General features: G+C 38.0%; 1 protein-coding gene across 1 annotated transcript in view; it reads left to right on the forward strand.

Annotated features, from left to right (window-relative positions):
* PLD5 (phospholipase D family member 5) overlaps positions 1-25,292 on the forward strand; it is a gene marked incomplete at both ends in the record, with an annotated part of 490,045 nt that overhangs the window by 450,160 nt on the left and 14,593 nt on the right. The window contains 2 exons of the mRNA XM_082677565.1: positions 10,770-10,967; positions 18,062-18,198. Coding sequence (XP_082533691.1) covers positions 10,770-10,967; positions 18,062-18,198 — 335 coding nt within the window. The remainder of the gene's footprint in view (positions 1-10,769; positions 10,968-18,061; positions 18,199-25,292) is intronic.

The raw sequence follows: 25,292 nt of genomic DNA on the forward strand, positions 1-25,292 counted from the left end.
GTCAGAAAAGTGTCACAGTGTTGCCCATGAAGGAAGCACTGATGGGGGCAACCTGGGAACCTCTGCTCCAAGCTACCAAGGAATGAATCAGGAGGAAGGGACCAGACAGAGGGCAAAGCATTTCTCTGGAACAAGAAGGGGATCCTTTGTTTTGAAAAATTTCAGAGCTTTTCTGTACTTCAAGGTCTCAAAGCAGACCCTGAATACTAAAAGAGTTTGTTAAATTATAATATACAAATGAAAACCCACTAAGTTCTATCCACTTGCCCCTTCTTCCCACAATTGGATGACTTGGCTGCGAAGAAGAGTAGCATGAGATTTATACATTTGGTGGGTTTTTTTTTTAGAAAAGATTTTCTCTCCAATTTCCTTAAGTATTTCATCTTTGCATGAATAAGAAGGGGGCAAATGGGTGCAATTCACATTGATATTAATATCCTGGTACATACATGAGCCAGGTGTTTATTGTACAAGCCTGAAAGGCAGATACAGTCACTCAGGTCTGGCCCAACATTTTGTCAAAAGAGAGTAGATCCTTGGAGGGTTTGAAAAGGGGATCAAATGCAATGAACTGAAAGTGGCATGATCTCAGCTTCCTCACTGCTCATTTAGAAGACAAGAGATTAAACAGGAATGATAGGAGAAGCTGTAGTAACATTTTGGAATCATTTTCAACTCTTCTAAAGAAGCAGGATAAAATTGAAGTAGTCCAAAAAATAACTGAAATGTGTTTCCAATTTGTTTCATCCCCTTCTACTCTCAGCCCCATTCTTTTAAAATTCCTCCCATTGAACATATGTGTATGTATAACTGATTCACTTTGTTATAAAGCAGAAACTAACACACCATTGTAAAGCAATTATACTCCAATAAAGATGTTAAAATAAATAAATAAAATAAAATAAAATTCCTCCCATTAACATTCTCTGCTCACTGTTTTATCTATTGATTTTCCTTTGACTAGCCAAGAAATCGATGTATGAATTCCTTACAGCCAAAAGTCAAAGATGCCAAAGGAATAATGGTACTTATAAAAGATGAAGCACTGATGGAAGGAAGGAAGGCAGGGAGGGAAGGAAGTGAGGGAAGGAGGGGAAAAGAAAAAGCAACACCCTCATTCATTCTACTGTCAACTGACAAAAAATGCACAACCTAGAAGTTGAGAAATATGTTTTGTCAGATGGACATACTGAAGATTTAAGCCTGGGAGACAGGCTTTCAGATAGCTCTGAGAAGTAACGGAGGAGCCAGGATATATAGGAGTTTTGCAAAAACAAACCAGGTAGTTGAACATCAAAAGATTTCTGCTAACTAAAGAAAAAACAAACATTTCAAGTTAATGAATTTAGCACCTTTCTAGTATGGGAAGATGCAAGAGTCTGGGCTCATTGAAATCATTCCTTTGATATGCACCTTATCTAGGGCCAGTATCCTATTTTTCTCCATCCTGAAAGCCCTCTGGGTGAACAGTCTGGGGTGATTGCAGGCAAGAAATTGATTTGTGAGTTCCTTACAGCCAAAAGTCAAAGATGACAAGTGAAGAGTGGTACTTTGGAAAGTAACATCCTTTGTCTACTTATATGGCAGGCAACATTCTTCATCCACACTATGAAGGAACACTGTGAGGTATCTACACAGCATTATTGGGCAAAAGAGCCAGGACTGGAATCACCGGACATTATTCTGTGATCTTGCAAGTCACTTCCCCTTTGGGGAGCTCAGTTTCCTTAATTTTGAAATAAGGTTGATCTAGCTGTTCTCTAAGGATCTTACATTCTCCTTTTTTCAATTAGTCACGTTCCTTCTGGCAAGCATTTTTATTCCCACTTGGTAACAAAGAAAATAAGACATCAGGAAGTTAAGTGGTATAGACCACCCACTGTGGAAGTGAAGGGGCTAGAGAGCACATTTCTGGGCAGGAGGCTGTCTTTGAGCTGCTGAGATTCAATTCTTTATTTTCCATCCCTAGTAACAAAAATTTCACCTTGAGGGCAGAAACAAAATCAAGTTAGAGCTCCTAGTGATTAAGTTTGCTGCAGTAACTCAGAATATAAATCAGCAGCTAACTGGATGCATGGGAGTTGCTTACAGTTGCAAGTTCGTCTTTGTCAAGAAAATTAAAGAAATACTTGTTCACATTTCTATAAAACCATGAAAACAACAAACCAGACATCCATAAATGATAGATTGAGCTGTGGTTAGGCTAATCTGAATTAATTATTCTGAGTTACAGCAAAGAACAATGCTAATGCCTCCCCTTATTCTGCTGACAAGAGCATCCATCAGATGCCTGCTTTGGCTTCTGCATCACCAGTAAAACCCACTAAACCAAGCCTGTCTCCCTTCATGCTGCCTCTCATGTCCTGAGTAGAAGGGGTTTCTTTTCTTCTCTCACTGCATTTCCTTTCATAACTCCCTTCCACTAATTTTGAGAAAATAAAGAAAAATGTTCTTTTGGTATAATTACATTTCCCCTGATTCTTATTTTGCTTTGAAATGGAGACTGCTAATATAAACAGAAATTCCAGGGCAGAAAAAAAGAGGACATGCATATAAACAGTAGGACTTAACCCTCACCCAGGGGAACTTCTAGTTCCTCTTTGTAATTCTTCCCGAAGATGAAATATTAAACTAATCTTTCAGCTTCCCTGCTCGCTAGCTGTGTGTTTGGAAAAGTCCCTTAGTCTCTCCATACCTTAGTTTCCTTACCCATGCAATGGGTTATTGTGAGGTTTAAATGAACACAGACTTGTAAAGCATTTAGAACAGTGTCTGGTGCACAGTAAGCACTATAGTAAACTAGTACTACCTCTGTTGTTATTTCTCCCTAAGCAGTAAGTTATAGTATCTGCTGGATTGTCTCAAACCCAACACTTCAGAAAATTTTTGCTCTGGTTGAAAAAACAAAAGCCAATTTCTTTTTTTTTTCCATCTTCACTTGATACCAGCCTAAACCAAATATGTATATTTAGAAATGGTTTTGAGTCATTCTAAGATTGGGAGAATGATACAGAGAGGAAGTAAAATTCTCTTTACATCTCTAGAGGGCAAAGCTTGGCTTCTTCCATTGCCTTTCGATTCTAAAGCTGTAATGTAGTCACAGCAGAATGATGTCAGAGATTGCAGATAAAAGGTCACAAAAAGCAGCTTACACAACAGGGGGAAAGGAACACTAAATCTTTGTTTAGAATATGGTCATTGGGAATATTTGTTGCTGGAGAAAATCTAAGTAAAGTGACCACTTGCATGTTGATGATGATAAATGGTACATAAGGGGAGCGCTGGGGATGATAAATGCTGAGAATGTTTATAAATATGTTTCCCCCTATCTGATCATACCTAAAGGGACAAACATCATTCATAATTATGGTGTCATTAAAATAAACCTGTTTATTTTATTGCTTCCAGGTTTTCCATTAGCTTTTAAAGAATTGGTTCATCAGATTTCCAGATTAAAATGTGTGATGGTATGCATTCCAACACAAGATACATAACAGATTCAGCAACTGGAAGACAGAGAAACATGGAAAATGTTTCAGGAGCACCACTTGGCCTTAGGTTTTAATGGGCGAAGTCTCTTCCCCAAATGCAGCCTTTCTGTATGCCTTTACACAGAGCCATTATTGCCTTCATTCGTTCATTCCCCCTAAATGCTTCCTGCTTTGCTGCCTAGGCCACTTCCTGTTTCAACTGGAACCGTGTTGACTACCTAGTACTCCCTCTACAGTGTGACTTAGGATAGAAGAGCAGCAGACAACACACATTGAGTGCTGGTCACTGTGCTTCCTGCACTAACTTGTCTGCTTACTGCACTCACAACCGTGTGATGTGAATGTTCTGGGGATAAGGAGGTGTCATTGCCCTCAAGCCATAAGCCAGCCTGCATGCTCGAGATGAGCAAGTTGCTCGTAACAAGGAGGAAGAGTGACACTGTGGCCACCTGCAGGATGTAAGGAAGCTGGTTTTAGGAAGGCCTTATGGGGTTCGGACTTTGTGCAAGGTTCTGTTGGGGAGGGTATAAGTAATCAAGGGCTTTGCTCAGGATTGGGTGCTATCAGGAGCAGGGCAACTTTGTGATTGGGTGTTTTAATAAGCTATCTGGGAACTTCCCTGGTGGTCCAGTGGTTAAGAATCTGCTTTTCAATGTAGGGGACGCGGGTTTGATCCCTGATCAGGGGAACTAAGATCCCACATGCCGCAGGGCTACTGAGCCCACGTGCCACAACTAGAGAGAAGCCCGTGCGCCACAATGAAAGCGCCTGTGTGACGCAACTAAGACGTGATGCAGCCAAAAGTAAATAAATAAATAATTTTTTAAATGCAATGTGATTAAAATTTTTAAAAAAAATAATAAGTCATCTGTATGGGAGGGGGATGAAGCAAGGCTAAAACTGTGATTGGTAAAGAAGCAGCAGTCACCCATATTAGCCAGGATGGGGGGTCTTTGGTCATTTCTGTGGCTTGGACAATGCTCATGTTTTGTCTGTGTTCACACACGATTACAGAGACGTCTTTTTTTTTTTTGTCTCAACTTCATCCTGGACAGTCAACAGAGTGGCCTGGTCTGATGCCAGTGTTCTGTGAAAGAGTTCATGTTTAACAGGAGATAACCAGGGCATAGCTTGAATGCCAGGTGAGTTCTTAGAAATATCAAGGCCAAGCTGACAGTCCTGTACCAGCTTCCGGGCGTCAAGGGCTATTTATCATTCTCAGCGGTGTTAAGAAGTTGAAGAGCTAGGCCAAAGTCATACAGCTCATGAGTTGAAGAGGCATAATGTTAATACAACTCAATCTGGTCCCTAAGCCCAAACACTTACAAACGATTTGCCCTCATTCAGCTTTTATGAAACATCCGTTTTCACCTTCCTGGATTTCCCAGGAGAATCCAGCTAAGCTTCCTGGCATATTCTGTGGAATGAATTGGATTGAGTCTGGAGAGCAACACTGACTTCAGTAAGGATCCAAGTCTAATGTGACCTAAACACAATCTATTTCAATGACAGTCTCTTGCCGTCCTCCTTCTGTGCCTTTGTCAGAAATCAGATCTTGTTCAAGTATTCATGTGTATGGTTAGAAACACCCTTAGTTGGTGATCTCCTGCCTTTTAGCTCCAGCCACTCAGTTTGATAGAAGTGTCTTGAGGTTAATAAAGTGAACCCCTTTTTAAATATTCTTTTAGTATGGTAGAAAGTGCTGAGGAAACTTCCCTCAAGGACATAGGGGTACAGACAGCCTAAGGCAGGTGAAGCCGTGAAAAAAACAGACTAAGGAGACAAAACAGAGTTCAGAGATAAGCTCTGCTACGTATTTGCAGTTACCTTGGGCAAGATTAGTGACCATGGCCTCAGTGCTCTTAACTCTAAAATGGGAATTAGAACATCTACCTTAAAATGTGTACTGTTAACATAACAAACCTTAACATGTAACTTTATGGTTTCTGTCTGTATCCCCTGCTATGGTCCATGCTCTGAGCCCCCAAGGGCAGGAACCGGGTCTGACTTATTCCCTGCTGCAGCCTCAGAACCCGGCATGTGACCATTCCGGCACCAACTCAACCTAGCCACAAACAGTCTCTGAGGAATGAATTTTATGCCCTCACACTTGACTGAGTGTGTGGAATCTGTTGGTAGTTAAAGTAAAATCGTTCACAGATAAAGAATTCTGCCATATCTGTTCCTGATTCAAACAAAGGATGTAGTAGAAGCATCCTCAGCAGGCAGAGAAGAAAGGTGGACCTTGGTATAGCTCAAGCTAACACTGTTTGAGCCAGGCACTGAGCTAAATGTCTTACATACATGTTTTCATCTATTCTTTGTAGCAATTCTATGATAAATACCCATTTACAGATAAAGGAAGCAAACAGATTAAGTACCTTGCCCTTGGCGGAGTTAGTCTGTCTTCAGAGCCTGTTCTGGGAGATGACTTCCTGCGTCTTGTTAGGTCATATGGAGAGGTCTCTCTCTCTCTCTCCCCTGTTCCTCTGCAGGGGAAAGCTTTCAGAGCTGCTACCCTGGCACCCTTCTAGATTTCAAATTTCACATTAACACTTACCCAGATTATTCACGCCATACCGTATTGCAGAGTGGTTGCTTTCTTACTAGGTATGGGGAGCTTGCACTAGTGTAGTGAGTACTTCACTTAACATTATTCTGTGTATTAGGAAAGAGTCAGTAGAGAATGACAGGGGGCAGTGGCTTTGTTCCCCAATGACAGCAGAGATGATGTAACCCCTGTGTGGAGACTAGGGGACAGCTGTTCCCAAGGAAAGAGGTACACAGGAGAGCACCGTATTCTTGTCCAGCCTTTGAACAGAAGACTCCAAACATACTTGTTTGCCATGTGTTGCAAGTAACCTGAAATCTCTAAAGGTCTGATGTGGAAAAACAAAGGATACCAAAGAGATCCAAACATACTGAAAGCCAATCATGGCCACCGAGTTCAACTTTTGGTCACAAAAATCAAATGATTCCCTGGATTTGTACTTTCATGGCATTCTGCCTCTGGCTCTACTGGGCTTGGATAGAGCTGTGGATAAGGCAGTTTCCACTCAAAAGACTGTGTCAGGTTCTGTACCCCATTGTTGGTAGGTGCAGGAAACATGGTTAGAGGACAGTTGGCTCATTGACCAATACAAGAACTGTCATTGATGCCATCATTGAGCACCGTGCTTGTGAAAGTATTCCAGGTGGATCTCTGGGGCCAGCACGGCCACAGGTTTTATGTGTCCATGTCCAGGTTTGCTGCTCCAGGACCCTTGGCACCAGAAGAGAGGTTCTTGTTAGATTTGGGTGCTCAGTATCAGAGGCCCTCAGGCTGACCCAGAACCAGGGCTTCTGGGTTGAGAAGGAAGCTTGTTTTCATCTCTGACCACCATAAATTCATCTTGAAGGCCAGGTATTCGTTTGTTAAACATTTTCCAAGCAAGCACTATAGCCCAGCACTGGAAATAGAAATATGAACTTGATGCCTTCAGAGACTGTAGAGTCACTTAGGGGAAACAGACACAAAGTATTTTTTAAAACGATAAAACCGCGTAAAAATGTGCCACATCAGAAATATGTGCAAGTACGGTACTAGACAAAACAGGAAACATGGCCAGAAAAGGCTTCGTAGAATTAACAGCAGTAGACCCATGGGTTGCTTACTAGCCATGTGCTAAGGTCAGTATAGCATAAGGGACCAAGCACACAGGCTTTGAAGTTAGACCAAAACTCAAATCTTAGCTGTATCATTTAGCAAACAACCATCCAAACCTCAGTTTCCTTCTATATAAAGTGGAAGGAATAAATACCATTATATCTACTATCAAGGTGAAAGGCACACTGCACCAGTTTCCTAGGGCTTCTAAACCACAAACTTGGTGGCTTAAAAGAGCAGGACCTTTTCTCTCACAGGTCTCTGAAGGTGCTAATGGAGAATGTTTCCTGTCCTCCTAACCTCTGGTAGTGGCCAGCAATCCTTGGCACATTGGCTTGCTGATGCATCATTCCAGCGCCTGTGTTCATATGTTCACCTCCCCTGTGTGTATGTGGCACAGTGTCCAAATTTTCCTTTTCTTATAAGGATGCCAGTCATATTAGATTTAGGGCCTACCATAATTCAGTGTGATTTCATCTTGATTGCATCTGCAGACACCATATTTCCTAATAAAGTCACATTCACAGGTTCTGTGTAGAAATGAATGGGACGAGGGGACACTATTCAACACAGTACCCACAACAAGTGAGCCCTCAGTCAATACTAGCTATTAAAATTAGGATTATTATTAAATTCTAACAGCAAAACTTGTAGATAGATATTATCCTCATCGAACAATAAACTAGAATTTAAGGGTTAAGTAATTTACCCAAGGCTAGTCAACAAGTAAGCTGCAGAACCAAGATGCAAATCTGCCTCATCTGACTTTAAAACCTGGGAGGGTCGCCAGCCACATTCAGGCAGGAGCCAGAAGGAGCTGATCTTGACACACAAACAGAAGTCTCTGGTCAGTATTGAGAGGCAGATTGGGCAGGGAGAAGGGAATGCATGGTGGGCAGGAAATTGATGTCCCAAAGCCATAGATGGCAAGGCTGGAAGACCCCTGTAGACTTTATAAGCCCAACCCCTTCATTGTTCAGAAAAGGAAAAAAAGGACTCAGAATTGGATGACTTGCCCGAGACCCTATAATCTGGTTGGTGAAAGATCCTAGAGTTCAATCCACATCTTTGGCCTCAGGTCATTGTTGTTTGTCCCTTTTTTCCTGAGGATGGCCCCAGGCCAGGCCAGCCCCCTGGACATGCACTAACCTTGCCTGTGTCTGGCAGGCAAGGAAGCGTGTCTGGGAGGGGCAGCTGCTTACTTATGTGGCAACCTGAGTCTCAGCTCTGCTGCCCCCACTGCCACCACCAGACAAAGAGCCTATTTATAAAACTAAACTGATACAAAGTTGAAAACCCTGAAATGATCAAGGCTTCCTTGGAGAAGATAATGTGGCAGCATTGACTCAATCTGGGAAAAGGCACAGAAGTGTGAAGGTCAAATGCAGAGCCTACTATTCCTGAGATTCTATCAGCAGAGACTGTGAAAACAGCAAGGTGGGCCCCATCTCAACCTGGAATGGGATTAGCAATTATTAGCAGTTATGCTACACAGTTTTTGAAAATCCCTGAGATTAGAAAACACATAAGTATGTGTAAGTCTCTCCCCTTGCCACTGTTAAGGCCTGGGTGTTGAAGACCCTGCCTCCAACTCCCTCATCCTTTCTCCACAGCCAGGCAAAGGGACCTTTCCAGTCCATAGCCTGTCCACACCTCCTCTGCCTCACCACCTCCCTCCCCATGTCCTTTGGCATAAATGCCAAACTGCCCATCCCAGCACAGAGGCCTCTGGGAATCTGATACACCTGTCCCACCAGTTTTACCCCCTGCCATCAAATTATTTACCCACTCACATACACATACACATTCTCCCTTATCTCCCTCAGCTTCAGCTGCACAACTCTGATTCTATCCCACTGACCTCAGTGCCTTTGCACATACCTGATACACCCTCCCCACTCTAGTTCCTCCCACTTTCTTAACCTTTCTTAATTGTCCTTAATGTTTGTGTCCATTCAATTCTAGAAATCTGTACTAAAGCAATCCTTGTACAGGCGCACAGAGATGTGTGTACAAGGGTGCTCGTTGCTTTATATTTTGTATTAGAGGAAAAATAAGGACAAGTCCATCAGCAGGTTAAATAACTTGTGTCCATCTATTCTGTGGTCGCTGTGGAGCTGCTAAAATGATGCCAGCCAGGTATAGATGAATGTGAAAAGATCTCCATGATGCACTGTATTAGGGAGTCCTAATAGGAAAGGAGAGATGGGCCCCTACACAGCTGGTGACCTCTCCTATAATCCTGAGAAGAGTATTGAGTAGGGGGGTGGAGGAAAGGAATGAAGTTAAACACCTTCCAAGGTGTCCCTGACAAACCCCTCACTGGGTGTTCAGACCATGAGGCATGTGTATTTATGCTGTTAAGACCAAAATTTCACTTTTTCACTTTCATTGACTAAATCAGAAATCATCTATAATTTTTCAAAGTGATAATAGACTTGAAGCCAGTGCTGCTACGTTCCTGGGTGTATTTGATCAAGGGTGAGAAAACCTGCATCAAATTCTGAATCTACTCCTGACTAGATCTCTCACTCGGGGGGATATATTTTTGCTTACCTGTGTAAGATTTACTTTCCTCATCTGTGCATCGAGGGAGGTGGACAAAATAATCTCTATGATATCTTTGTTGCAAGATTCTATTGGTCTCTTACTCTTGAGGCTTGTGCAATGTTAATAAGAATAATAATTGCTAATATATTTTAAGTGGTTACGATGTGATAGGCACTATTCTAAGCCCATAAAATATATTAACCGTGTTATGCATCATAGCAATTGTATGAAATAAATACTATTGTCTCCTTTTTATGGAAGAAGAAAATGATGCCCAGAGATTAAGTATCTTAAAAGTCACACAGGGCTTCCCTCGTGGCGCAGTGGTTAAGAATCCGCCTGCCGATGCAGGGGACACGGGTTCAAGCCCTAGTCCGGGAAGATCCCACATGCCGCAGAGCAACTAAGCCCATGCACCACAACTACTGAGCCTGTGCCCTAGAGCCCATGCTTCATAACAAGAGAAGCCACCACAATGAGAAGCCCGCACACCACAACGAAGAGTAGCCCTCGCTTGCCACAACTAGAGAAAGCCTGCACACAGCAACAAAGACCCAGTGCAGCCAAAAATAAATTTATTTTTTAAAAAAAGTCACACAAAGTCACACAGTAGAAATTTGTAGAGTTGGAACCTAATTTCAGGCAATCTGATTCCAGAATCCATGATCTAAACCATTCTGTTATGTTGCAACTAAAAGTCAATCTTTATATTGCTGCACGATTTAAGGATTCATACCAAAAAATTTAATGTTGAAGAAAACAATCTGAAGAGCTGATATAAAAAGTGTAGGTGAATATGGAAAAATTATCCATAAGAGCTCAAATGCAAAACTCCAGCAAAAGTTTTCCTTAAATATTTAAGCATTTTAATGATGCATCATTTCTGTATACCATAATGTGACTGTATCTACATACTTACAGATACAGTGTATATATATAGTTGTTAGAGTATAACAATTGCAAGAAGAAAATATCGCTATTGCTATTATTGCAGTCTTTTCTCTGAGAATACTACATTTTTTTCTCTGAGAGTAACACCATCACATGTACATGGCATTGATGCTTTCGTTTTACTTTCACAGATGAAAGAACTTGGTGTCATCTTCTACAACTGCAGCTGTCTGGTCCTAGATTTACAAAGGATATTCGCTTTATATAGTTCATTAAAATTCAAGAGCAGAGTACCTCAGACCTGGTCCAAGAGGCTCTATGGGATCTATGACAATGAAAAGAAATTGCAGCTTCAGTTGAATGAAACCAAATCTCAAGCATTTGTGTCGGTGAGTTTTGCCCTCTTCTCCTCCTCCCTCCTTCCTCCAAAGGCCCTTTATTATGTTGCAATGTTCAAGTGTGATCTTGTGTTGGGCAAAAATGAATTTGACAGATCAGTTCAACACATCCCTTGAAGAGTTAAAATATATCCATTCTTATACTCAATCATATGCTGTCCCTAGTTATAATAACAATACATGTGAATAATCATTCCTAGTTTCAGATACTTTGCATTATCTGATTTGATCCCCCTCAGTCACCCCTTAAGGTAGACCCAGGATTATGACTGTGTTACAAATGAAGATATTGAAGTTTATCTACTAGCACAAAGACTGTCAGATGGCAGGTGCCAAGAGAAACACAAGTGCCCAGGTCTTCTGATACCAGACGCTATTTTTGATGCCTTTCATCAATGATTTTCAGACTTGATCTTAGCAGTAGAACCCTCTGATGAAACAAATCTGAGGGAACCCCAGTGTGTAAAACAGACAAAAGCAGAACTATTGTATTTGATTGGGGCTGGAGGGCAAGAGGCCCATCCAAAAGGGCAGGGCACTGTTTCCAGGCCTCTGATTACACTTGAAAACCATCCCCCCCTGCCCACACACCACAGTTATCCCCAGTGTTGCTGAGAGTGGGCAATGTAAATATCTGGACCTACAGTTCTGGTCCTCAAACTTTAAAGTATCTAAGAACCAGAGGGGGAACCTGTTTAAAATGCAAACTTACAGTCCCCCCATCCTCACCAGGATCTGATCCACTGGACCTGGGTGAGACCTTAGAATTTTGATTTGAATCAGGCTTCTGAATGATCCTGATGCTCAGGTAAACTTCTCTAAACCATGCTCCCAATTTAATATGGCTGTTTCTCCACTGTCAAGCTGTGCTTCTATGCCAACAAATTTTATGTCACTGAAGAGCGTTTCATGGAAGAGTGATAGTAGCCTTTTTGCCTATTAAAATGAAAGCACATTTTGAAAATTTAGAAATCTAGCAGTGGAGAGAAAATTGAAGTTGCTTGTCTTAAACAAATTCACATAAGTGTGAATAATATAAAATAGACTATGAAAGATTTTCATCAAGTAGAACAAAAAAAAACCCTTTTTTTGCTATGTGTGGAGGTCAATAATACAGTAGCATGTAGCATATCATATAGGGCATTTTACTAATAAAATGCATATATTCAATTTTATTTCCTCTCAAGACAACCCTATAAGACAAGAAAACCAGATATTATTCTCAATTTGTAGATTAGTTGCAATAAGAAATTTGCCAAGGAACTACTAATCCATATGGTAACATCACACCCCAGGAGTCCAGTAGAACAGATTGAAGCAGCAAGAAATAGATGAATTATAAGCAAATTTCAGATAGTTGCTGGATTTTGAATTTACAGTTTGAATCTTAGAGATAAGTGAATGTCATTGTTGCATAAATTTAAATTCTGACCCTTAAAAAAGTGGGGGAGTCCTCCTTTGTTGATCCCAAAGTTAACATCTCTACTTCAGAGAGAGGGCCCAAGCCTTTAATAAAATGTATGAAAATGCAAGGGCTTTGCTGTATTCCAGGGCAAATTTATAAACTGATTTTTATTAAATGGTTTGCCACAAAATAAGTTGAGCTTTTTTAACAGTCCTTCAAGTATAGTCTTTTAAACCATACAGCACCTTTGTTTTCTATTTTTATTTATTTTATTAATTTAAATTATTTTATTTTCTATTTCTTATTAATATCTCAAGCCTACCTTTGAATTTCAGTTCAACAGATATTAATTGAACACCATTTTTACAGAGGTATAAAATCTTACATGTATAAGATAAATAAAAGTCAATATTCCCAATATTGGAATTGGTATCATTTACTTAGAGCTCCTTGATATCGCTTCTTTTATAGCATTTATCACATTTTTGTAACTATTTATTTATTATCTCTCCCACTATTTTATCAGGCTCTGAAGGTTATATACTGTACTTTCTTCATTATTGTTATTCCCGGTACCTCCCTCAAGCCTCCCTAAAGCAGCAATAAATGTTAGATTGGTTCTACTAGTAGTAATATCAATAAGAAGTTCCAGGATACATATAGTTTTCTGAGTATATGTGCCTAACAAATGCCAAGACAAATTTATTTAAGTTCAAAATATTTGTTGTAAAATATCTTAAAATAGTATATTATATTTTTATAAGCTGACAGTCCCGACTAAATTAACACACAAAATATATATATTTGAAGGCCTTAAGAATTATCATTACCAAAATTAGATTTTAGGTGATAATAACTTAGCATGGTTAAATATAAATTTTAAGTTATGATATAGATATGAATTATTTCTAATTTTCTCATGGAACACAAAGAGGCACTTGGTTAGATTTAAGTATGTGATTTCTAATAACTTGGGGCCAGATCATTCTAATTTTCTTACATTCCCCATTGAAATCAGAAGATAGGAACAATAGGCTGAGTTTTTGTCCTATTTGGTGGAGTTCTTTTTAGAGCTCTTGAGATTATGCATTTGATTTCCAAGATAAAGACTAGTTAGTTCAAGGTCTGTTTTTATCAATTTGGGTGCTAGACAGATTTCATTTCTTGTTGTTTATTGTTTAGTTCATTCATCCGTCAATCATTAAACTGAGATTTATTTAGTGAGTGAGGGCAGGCATTGAATAGAACTTGGTGCTACTCTGAAAAATATAATTAAATACCCCTTTATAATCTCTGCTATATATTTTAATTACATTTTAATAGATTTATTGATATATAACTTACTACCATAAAATTCATCCTTTTAAAGTATAAAACTCAGTGGGTTTTAGTATAGTCACAGTTTTACCTTCTCCACCTTCTCCACCTTCTAATTTTAGAATATTTTCATCACCACAAAGGAAAAAGCATTAGTAGTCACTCTCCATTTTCCCCTTCTCTCAGCCCTTAGAAACCACTAATCTACTTTCTGTGTCTAAGGATTTGCCTTTTTCTAGACACTTCATATACATGAAGTAATACAATATGCAGTCTTTTGTAACTGACTTCTTTCACTTAGTATAATGTTTTTGAAGTGCAAAACTCAGTACTTTTTCCTTTTTATGGCCAAATAATATTCCACTGTATGGATATATCACATTTTGTTTATCTGTCCATCAGCTGATGGACATTTGAGTGTTTTTACCTTTTGGCTATTGTGAATAGTACTCCTATGAACCTTCATGTACAAATATTTATTTGAATATCCATTTTCAGTTCTTTTGGGTTTATGCTTAGGAGTGAAATTGCTGGGTACTGTGGTAACTCTATGTTAAACATTCTGAGGCATTGACAAACTTTTCCAAATTGGCTGCACCATTTTACAATTCCATCAGCAATAAATGAGGGTTTCAGTTTCTCCACATCTTTGCCAACACCTGCTATTTTCTGTTTTATTTTAGCCTTCCTGGCGGGTGTGAAATTTGTCTTATGATTTTGATTTACATATTTTAATGCACTTACTGGCCATTTGTATATCTTAATACACTTACTGTCCATTTGTATATCTTTTTAGAGAACTGTCTGTCAAATCCTCTGCCCATTTTTCAATTAGATTACTTGTTTTTTTTGTTATTGAGTTGTAAGAGTTTTTTATACATTCTAGATACAAGAATGTACTTGATTTGCAAATATTTTCTCCCATTCTGTGGGTTGTCTTTTCATGTTTAATTACATTTTAACATATATATTCTGGGAATGGAGTATGAATTTTTTAAAAAAACCAGGAAACTGTTATGAAATAAATCAAAACCCTACTAAAGCAAGTATTTAATGAATATGCAAAACAAGGTACATGCAAATATAAGGCATTTATAGATGTAAGAAAGAAACATAGATTACTTATTATCAAGATGCCTCAAGAGCACTTGATTGGTAAAAGATCATCACAGAGCTGAAATAAAGAAAAGGATCTGTATTTTCCTTCTCCTTATATTTTGCTATGGACTAAAGGAGTACACAGTGCAAGGCTCAGAAAATTAATTCAGGAATGATAAAAAGGGAAGTTAACAGCCTTCTCTGTAATTAAACAATCAGAACTAGTTAATTTCCTCTGACAAATCAGAGGACACAGTCAAGTACTACCATGACCGCAGGGGCAGAGGTACTCATACAAATAGTCATGCATTTCCTTAATAAACACATGAAGCATCTGCCATGCTCTAGGCATTGGGTTGGCAATGGGAACATAGGAAAGAAAAAGGTATGTACAAATAAAGGTCTATTCACACATGGATGGAAATACCTAGAGTGAAGCAACTCCAGCTAGGAGTAGAGGTTGGGGGTCATACAAGCCTCCAACACTTACTAATTTAAGAAGCACTTTCACATTCATTCCACAAATATTTATTGAGCGTATAATATGTGTTATGTATAATAAGTATGGCATGGCACAAGGTGCCAGAGACATGCAACCAAGCAGTTCACAAGCTGGTGGAGAATCACACAGACGAATGCAGTACAATGTAGCATGTGCTGGAATGACGCTGCACAAAGCAGGAATCTTATGTTGATCACTGATGTATGCCAAGTGCCTAGACTAGACCTAGGTGCGTGGCAGGTACTTAGTAATATTTGATGAATGAATGAAAGCAAGTACAGAAGAGGAGCAGACCCAGCCAGGAGTAGGCCATTCTCTTATTTAAGCCACAAGGCAAACCAGTGTGAAAGATTTGTTACTGTTCTTATCTCATTGGAAACAGAGGCTCAGGAAGTGTAAGGGACATGCCTAGCATGCTACAGGTTATAAATGCTGGAACCTGGCACATCACGAGCATATAAATGCTCTATCACCAAAGGCACAGTATCCAAACTTATTAGAAAATAGCAAATGTAAAGAGACCAGCAACTCTGTGTCTAAATTTGTTCCTCCCTGAAACCAAAATCCAGTTTTGGGAACATGCAAGGAAATTCAGGAAATTCCTAACTGAAGCAAAAACATGGGCATTTGGACACATTTCAGAGTTGACCTAGGCTCCTGTCTAGAGCTAAGATCCTTAGATTCTTCATGTTAAACCTAAAGAATGTTTAAAGCAGACCCAATAGGCTGAGGAAATTAATGAATTTGAATATTTAATTTATTAATGGAGATAGAAAAATGAGTAAAATGCAATTCCTAAAATCAAGGTATATCAGTCCAAGCAAGGACATGAGACAAGTGTGAGTAATTATAAGTTGGAATACACTAAACAATATAACAAATAAATCATATTATGGGAGGACAGAAAAGGAGAAGTAGCCTCTAGGTGACAATATTAAAAAGTTTCATGAGGAGATAGTATATGAGCTAGAACTTTGAGAATGTATAGGACTCTGATAGGCAGAGACAGGAAAACACATCAGCCGGAGGGGCTGGCAGGAGCATATACACAGAGGCAGACAAGATGAGAACATAGCCATGGGCTGACGATTATTTTATTTTGGGGCACAGAAGGCATGGTAGCCAGTAAATGAAGGAGGCAGAGAAATGGGAGGGCCAAAACTCAGAGGATACATGGATCCATCCCTCCCAATGAGATCAGACTGGATTCCAAGAAACCAGGAGTCCTGAGAGTGACACATGTTTGTTTGTTTGTCTTTTAAGCATCGAGGAGACAAGGAAATGAGTTCAGAAGACATATAAAAGCCCCAGCAAACAGCACCAGTGCCTGAATGAGGGAAACAGCAATCTGGAGTAAGAGGCAGGGACAACATGAGAGACACTGCAGAAGCCCAAGCCATCTATCTTGGTGACAGATGGGGTATCTGCATATGTGTGTGCTGCGGAAGAAGTGTAGGATGAGCATTGGCTTTTGTTTGTTTGTTTTTTAATTTATTTTTTATTGTTTTGTTTTGGGCTTTTTTGTTGTGGTTTATTTCTCTCTTTTAGCATTAGGGTTTTTTTTTTTTTTAATACTTAAAAGCTCATCCTCATTCCAGAAGGAAAGTAATTTAAATCAAAAACTCGTTCTGATACTCATCTGCCAAGACAACATTCTGAGTAGGGACGCCTGGCGGGTTTGGCCCTTAAACAGGCTCCTTTCTCAGTTCCACACTCCTTCCCAGTTGGGCATCCAGTCCAAGAGCTTCATCTTCCCTCTCTCTAAGCTGGGATAGGGATTCCCACCAGCACTGTGTGGGGAGTTGTTCCCAAACATTTGTCAGGGACCCTGACCACCATTACTGGTAGAACATTTGATGAAGGACCCAGTACTGCCATTCCAGGCAGTTCCAGAAACTGTTTATATGGGCTTTGGTACTAAGCACCCATTGATTTTTTTGTGTTCCTTCACTTGGTTTCTTGCTTGTCAGAGTAATGCAGGAACTACAGAAATGCTCCTTTCAGTCTTGTCCAGTGGAAAACCAATGAGAAAACCAAAGTACATCTTTCCCTTTCTATAGCAACTTTATCTAAAAACATCATACTTCTGTAAGATGGAAACCACTTCGAGCAACATGAGAAAAATACCTCAAGTATAATTTGCCTCTTTTTTCATTTTTCTTAAGGCCCTGTCTCTCCTTATGAACTTGGCATCTTAATAAGTCACTTGGTTTTTCCTCTAGAATTACTGATGACCCTTTCTCAACAATCAACACTCCTCTTCCTCACTCGATGAAAGATTTGGGAAAAAAAAAAAAACCACAAGATTTTTAGACCATGTATCTTGAACATCTTTATGGCCACATTACCTTTCAAGTGAAATAACTTCTAGCATAAATGCTAGTATGCATATATACACTATATATGGTATGTCTGAGAAAATTAACTATGTATGACAGGGATGTATACCAGAGTCACGTTAAGTTTAGAGTTAGAGCACTCTTATAAAAATAAGAGGTGTGTGTATTGAAAACAAGAATTCCCTCCCAAAACTGACTTAAAGGACAGATTTGAGACCCATACACCTTGTTTTCTACTTGCCTCAACTTTGATAGAACTGAAAATGTATTTGTCTTAATCTCATAAAGAACTGGAAAGTAGGTTTGCAAAAATTGGTTAAAAGCCAAGATTCATTTTTTAAAAATTTTAAATAACAACAAAAAAGAGAAATTCCCAGATTGCAAAAATTAATACTCTAAAAGTTTGGTTTTTGTGTCTTCACAGAATTCTCCCAAACTGTTTTGCCCTAAAAACAGAAGCTTTGACATAGACGCCATCTACAGTGTAATAGATGATGCCAAGCAATACGTGTACATCGCAGTCATGGACTACCTGCCTATCTCCAGCACAAGCACCAAAAGGTCAGTGAGTGTGCAATCTCAGCTTAGATCCTGGGCTCCAGGGCCAGACACTAAACTGGAGACCACAGGAGAAAACACCGTGGACACTGAGATGCTATCAGGTCACATTAGGTTGCACACCATTCACATTTCAGTGTACATTTGCAGCTCACCCATGGTGCATCTCCTCTCTCAGTCCACTTTAAGGACTCAGGGTCTCATCCCACAGAACCACCTCAGTAGTTTACATTATAAGCATGAGAGGAACTTTAGAATAAAGATTGGGTTGTTTTCAACTTGAAAATTATTTGGAAAAATAAATAAATAAATTTAAGTTATTTGAAAAAAAATTTTTTGAAAATTATCAGTTGAGAGGTACCTGAAGGACGTACTGAAACTGAGTAGGTCTGGCAAGATTTTCCTTAAAGGAGGTATCACTTTGTTGTATTCATGTAGGTCTTATTAAATGCTAAATTTTCATACTATCTTTTCCACTTAAGGAGAAAGGAACTTAAAATATGTATGTTCTCAGTCAATCCATCCATCTGTAAGAGGAAGAGAGTATCTTAAAATGGAGATTTATTTTTTAATATTCATCACTGTTTAAGTATGGAAATACTTAGAATCAACTTAGGAGCAGAATTTATGTCTCTAAGTCATGAATGCATGGCTAGGCCCCAAGTATTTCCCACTTTTGCTTTCTTGCAGGGAATGCAGAGATTTGGGTGCTTGTAAATGTTTTGAATAATCTATTCAATCCAGGAAAAGTTTCCAAAGTGCAAATTTCTAGGGGTACAACCTGAAACCTTTTTAATTTGGAAAATTACAGTTTCAGAATAACCATTTACTGAGGTTAAATAATGTGATGTGCCCTATACTGCTTGAATGTTTTTCATATTGCCAACCTCACATATGCATAATATACAACTTCTCTATGCAAATGACTTTAAGATTGCAAAAGATGTGTTTCTCCCAGAAAGTGATGACTCCTAATGATTGTCAAAAACAATTTTAGGCTGCAAGATGCACATTATTAGGACACCTTTACTTTAAAATATTGTGCACCCTTTGAACATTCATGGATTTTTTCCACATGCTTTCATTTTTACAATCCCTCTTTTTTATGTTTTTTCCATTTATTGTTTATTTGATTTTAGATTTTGTCTTAGACTTCAGCTTCACTTTGAGAAGAGTTTGAAACATGATAGGTTTTACCTGATTTTCCTGTTATTTGGGAGAATAAGTTCAAGTTTATGGACTTATTAGGATGGGATGATAATTTCAGAGGATTGGAAAAACCTTCATTCCATGAAGTCCCTTCAAACAAATAAAATTAGAATCCTTCATAGACAAGGGGGAAGGAGTTAGTATGGATAATCTAAAATATCTTGGAAATACAAAAATTAGAGAAAACTAAAAGAACTAGAAACTGACCTGAAGTCTTACATTTTGATTATTAAAATACCATTATTGTTATTATTCAAAGAGCAGTTCTTTTATTATACTGATGGTATTTCAAACCTGTTAATATCTCTAGCATTTTAAATGAAAAGCCATCAGAGACATAAGAAGTAGTTCACAGATCAAGGTTAAAATTAAATTCTTCTCAATCATATGAATGAAAAAAGATTTTAAAGAGTGTGTTAAATTATCAGTGTGTTAATAACCTACAAACTTAAATTTTAGTCTGCACAGTAAACATAAAATGAAAGAGAAAAATTCTACATGCTTCCAAATTAGAAATGGTTGATATTGGTAGGCAGACATATTGAATATATTCTCCAAACTGGGAAGGAACTTTGACACCAAAAAACAAGCAATTATGAAGTTTATTGTGGGTAAATTACATATAGGCAGCATTGGGCAGATGGAGATCTAGAGGCATTCTCAGCTGCACTCCATACTGCCAAAAGGGGCACAGGGGGACTTAAAGGGGCCAAAGGTAAAAATAGGACTGACTACTAAGGGAGAAGCATGTCTGCACTGACAGGCACCAGAGATTATTCCTCCCCTGAGGGGGTCTCATGATCATTAAACATCTGAATCAGCAAAAATCATTCAGTTCATATCAGATGAAGGCAAAGATAAAAGACGAACATGTTCCAAATTAAGGAACAAGATTAAAAACCAGAAGAAGAACTAAGTGAAGTGGAGATAGGCAGTCTTATCTGAGAAAGAGTTCAAGGTAATGATCATAAAGATGATCAAAGAACTCAGGAGAAAAATGGATGAAAACAGTGAGAATTTAGAAGTTTTTAACAAAGAGAAAAGATAAAGAACAACCAAGCAGAGATGAAGACTACAATAACCAAAATGAAAAATACACTAGAAGGAATCAACGGTAGACTAAATGATACAGAGGAAAATGGATCAGCAAGCTGGAAGACAGAGTAGTAGAAATCACTGACATTGAACAGAAAAAAGAAAAAAAATAAATGAGGACAGTTTAAGAGACCTCTGGGACAACATCAAGAATACTAACATTTTCATTATAGGGGTCCCAGAATGAGAAGGGAGAGAAAGGGACAGAGAACATATTTGAAGACATAATAGCTGAAAACTTCCCTAACCTGGGAAAGGAAACAGACATAGAAGTCCAGGAATCACAGAGAGTCCCAAACAGGATCAACTCAAAGAGGAACACAACAAGACACATTGTTATTAAAATGGCAAAAATTAAAGATAAGAGAGAATATTAAAAGGAGCAAGGGAAAAGCAGCACATTACATACAAGGGAACTTCCATAAGGCTAACAGCTGACTTCTCAACAAAAACTCTGCAGGTCAGAAAGGAATGATATGATATAAAATGATGAAAGGGGAAAACCTACAACCAAGAATACTCTACCTGGCAAGGCTCTCATTCAAATTTGATGAAGAGATCAAAAGTTTTACAGACAAGCAAAAGCTAAAAGAACAGCAGTTTTTTTTTTCCTTTTTTTTTTTTTTAAGAGCAGCAGTTTTAAAAGTAATGTTAAAGGGACTTCTCTAAGAGGAAAAAAAAGCCCACAACTAGAAACATGAAAATTATTATATTGCAAATGATATGGCCAATAAGGGGTTAATATCCAAAATATATAAACAGTTCACACAACTCAACATCAAAAACACCCTAAACATCCTGATTTAAAAATGGACAGAAGACCTGAATAGATGTTTTTCCAAAGAAGCCATACAGATGGCCAACAGGCCAGGAAAAGATGCTCAACATCGCAAATTATCAGAGAAATGCAAATCAAAACCATAATGAGATATCACCTCACACCTGTCAGAATGGCTGTCATCAAAAAGGCCACAAATAACAAATGTTGGTGAGGATGTGGAAAAAAATGGAACCCTTGTACACTGTCGGTTGGGATGTAAATCGGTGCAGCCACTGTGGAAAACAGTGTGGAGTTTCCTCAAAAAACTAGAAATAGAACTACCGTATGATCCAGCAATTCTACTACTAGGTATATATCTGAAGAAAATGAAAACACTAATTCAAAAAGATGCATGCACCTCAACATTCATAACAGCACTATTTACAATAGCCAAGATGTGGAAGCAGCCTAAGTGTCCATCAACAGATGAATGGATAAAGAAGATGTGGTATATATATGTAATGGAATACTACTCAGTCATAAAAGTGAATGAAATTTTGCTATCTGCAACAACATGGATGGACCTGAAGGGTATTATGCTTAGTGAAATAAGTCAGACAAAGAAAGACAAATACTGTATGATATCACTTAATAGGTGGATATAACAAAAGAGAAACAGACTCACAGATATAGAGAACGAACTAGTGGTTACCAGTGGGGAGTGGAAAATGGAGGAGGGGCAAGATAGGGATAGGGAATTAAGAGGTGCAAACTGCTCTGTATAAAATAAGCTATAAGGATATATTGTACACCACATGAAATATTTTACAATAACTATAAATGTAGTATAATCTATAAAAATATTGAATCACTGAAACTTCAATAATATTATAAATCAACTATACCTCAATTAAAAAAAGGAAAGACAAGACAACATATCAAATACTGTGGGATACAACAAAAGCAGTTCTGAGAGGAACATACATGCTTAATATAACATATATATTACAAAATTAGAAGGATCTCAAATAATAAGCTAACTTTACACCTCAAGGAACTAGAAAAATAAGAACAAATTAAGCCTCAGGTTATCAGAAGGAAGGAAATGATAAAGATCAGAACAGAAATAAATGAAATAGAGACTAGAAAAATAATAAAAGGGATCAATGTAACTTAGATCTGGTTATTCAAAAAGATTAAAAACACTGACCAACCTTTAGCTAGACTAAGAAAAAAAGAGAGAAGACTCAAATAAGTAAAATTTGAAATGAAAGATAAGATGTTACAACTGAAATTACAGAAATACATAGAATCTATGAGGCTACTATGAACAATTATATGCCAACAAACTACATAACCTAGAAGAAATGGATACATTTCTAGAAACACATAACCTATCAACTCTGAATCAGGAAGAAATAGAAAATCTGAACAGACCAATATTGAGTATAGAGATTGAATCAGTAATCAAAAACTCCAGAGCCAGACATCTCACTGGAGAATTCTTCCAAATGTTCAGAAAACAACACCAATTCTCCTCAAACTCTTCCAAAATATCCAAGAGGAGAGAACAGTTCCAAACTCATTCTACAAGCCCATCATTACTTTGAATCCAAAGCCAGATAAGGATGGCACAAAAAAAGAAAACTATACATTAATATCCCTGATGATTATAGATGCAAAAATTTTCAACAAAAGATTAGCAAACGAAATTCAAGAACACATTAAAATGATAATACACCATTACCAAGTGGGATTTATTTCTGGGATGCAAGGATAGTTCAAAATACACAAACCAATAAATGTTATTACACACATCATATCAATAAAATAAAAGATAAAAATCACATGATCATCTCAATAAATGCAGAAAAAGCATTTGACAAAATACAACATCCTTTCATGATAAAAACTCTTAACAGACTGGATGTGGAAGGAACATACCTCAACAAAATAAAGGTCATATATGGTAGACCCACAGCTAACATTATATTTAATGGAGAGAAATTGAAAATGTAAGATCTGGAACAAAGAATGATGCCTACTCTTACCATTCCTATCCAATATAGTAATGGAAGTCCTAGCTAGAGCAAATTAGGCAAGACAAAGAAATGAAAGACATTCAGATCAGAAAGGAAGATTTAAAGTTTCCATTATTTGTTGATAATATGTTCTTAAATAGAGAAAATCCCAAAGAATCAGTCAAAAAATATTTGAATTCATAATTTCAGTAAAGTGGCAGGATACAAAATTATCATACAGAAATCAATTGCATTTCTTTACACTAATGATGAAATATCTTAGAAAGAAATAAAGAAACTCATCCCATTCACAATACCATAAAAAAAAAACCCACAAACTATTTAGGAATAAATTTAACCAAGTAGGTGAAAGATATGTACAATGAAAACTACAAAACTTTGCTGAAAGATATCAAAGAAGACACAAACAAATGAAAAGACATCCACATTCATAGATTGGAAGAATTAATATTGTTAAAATGGCCATACTATCCAAAGCAATATACAGATTCAGTGCAATCCCCATCAAAATAACAAATGCATTCTTCACTGAAATAGAAGAAACTATCTGAAAATTTGTGTAGAACCAAGAAAGACCCTGAATAGTCAAACAAATCCTGAGAAAAAAAGAACAAAGCTGGAAATATCACACTTCCAGATTTCAAACTATACCACAAAGCTGTAGTAATAAAACCAGTATGGTACTGGCACAAAAATGGACATGTCAACAAATGGAACAGAATAGAGAGCCAGAATTAAACCCCAGCATATACAGTCAACTAATATTCAACAAGGGAGCCAAGAATACCCAACAGGGAAAGGATAGTTTCTTCAACAAATAGTGCTGGGAAAACTGGAGAAACACATGCCAAAAGATGATATTGGGCCCTGTCTCACACCATCCACGAAAATTAACTTGAAGTGGATCAAAGACTTAAACATAAGACGTGATATTATAAAACTCCTAGAAGAAAACATAGGGAGGAAGCTCATTGATATTGGTCCCGGCAATAATTTTTCAGCATAATGCCAAAAGTACAAACAGTAAAAAAAAGAAATCAACAAAAAGGACTTCATCAAACTCAAAAGCTTTTTCCCAGCAAAAGAAACAATTAACAAAATGAAAAGACAACCCACAGAATGGGAGAAAAGTTTTTAAACCTCATATCAGATAAGGGGTTAATATCCAAAGTATATAAAGAACTCAGTCAACTCAATAACAACAATAACAAAAAAAATTGATTTTTAAAAATGGGCAAAAGAACTAAATAGACATTTCTCCAAAGAGTATATCAAAATGGCCAACAGATACATGAAAGAATGCTCATCATCACTAATTATCAGGGAAATGCAAATCAAAACCAAAATGAGATATCACCTCCCACTGTTATAATGACTCTTCTTGACGAAGACAAGAGATAACAGTTGCTAGGAAGGATGTGGTGAAAAGGGAACCTTTATACACTATTGGTGGGAATGTAAATTGGACACAGAATAGATTTTCATAGCATAGTGGGGTGGATAGAACAATAGATATGTGTACAGAATATTATAGATACTTGGTGAAAAGGCTTCTATGGCAGTTTCAGGGTTTGAAGAAGCTTATTAGAGGAAATGCTACCCAAATTACTTTAAACATATGCATGAGTTAGAAAAAAGTGTGAGAAAGGGAGTTATCCAGGTAGAAAGGAGAGCTTGAGCAAAGTTTCAAATGGAAAAAAATAGCCTGGTCCATGCCAGGATCTATAACAAGTTCAGTGCAGGAACATAGAGCCCAAGATAAGGTGGTGAGAGACCAAATTGGAGACAGGGCAAGGACGAGGAGTAAGAGGGCCTGACTACTGGGGAGTCTTGTGACCTTGAGGAGCCTCCACTGTGTTTTAATCAAAGGACTATTTGCTACAGTCCAAGAGATAAGGGACAGACCAGCAAGCCATAGAGTCATAGAAGCCAATGGAATCTAGAGGAAAACATAGGAAGAACACTCATTGACATAAATCACAGCAAGATCT

This window comes from Grampus griseus (assembly GCF_964374135.1).
Source record: "Grampus griseus genome assembly, chromosome: 1".
In the NCBI taxonomy this organism is placed as follows: domain Eukaryota; kingdom Metazoa; phylum Chordata; class Mammalia; order Artiodactyla; family Delphinidae; genus Grampus; species Grampus griseus.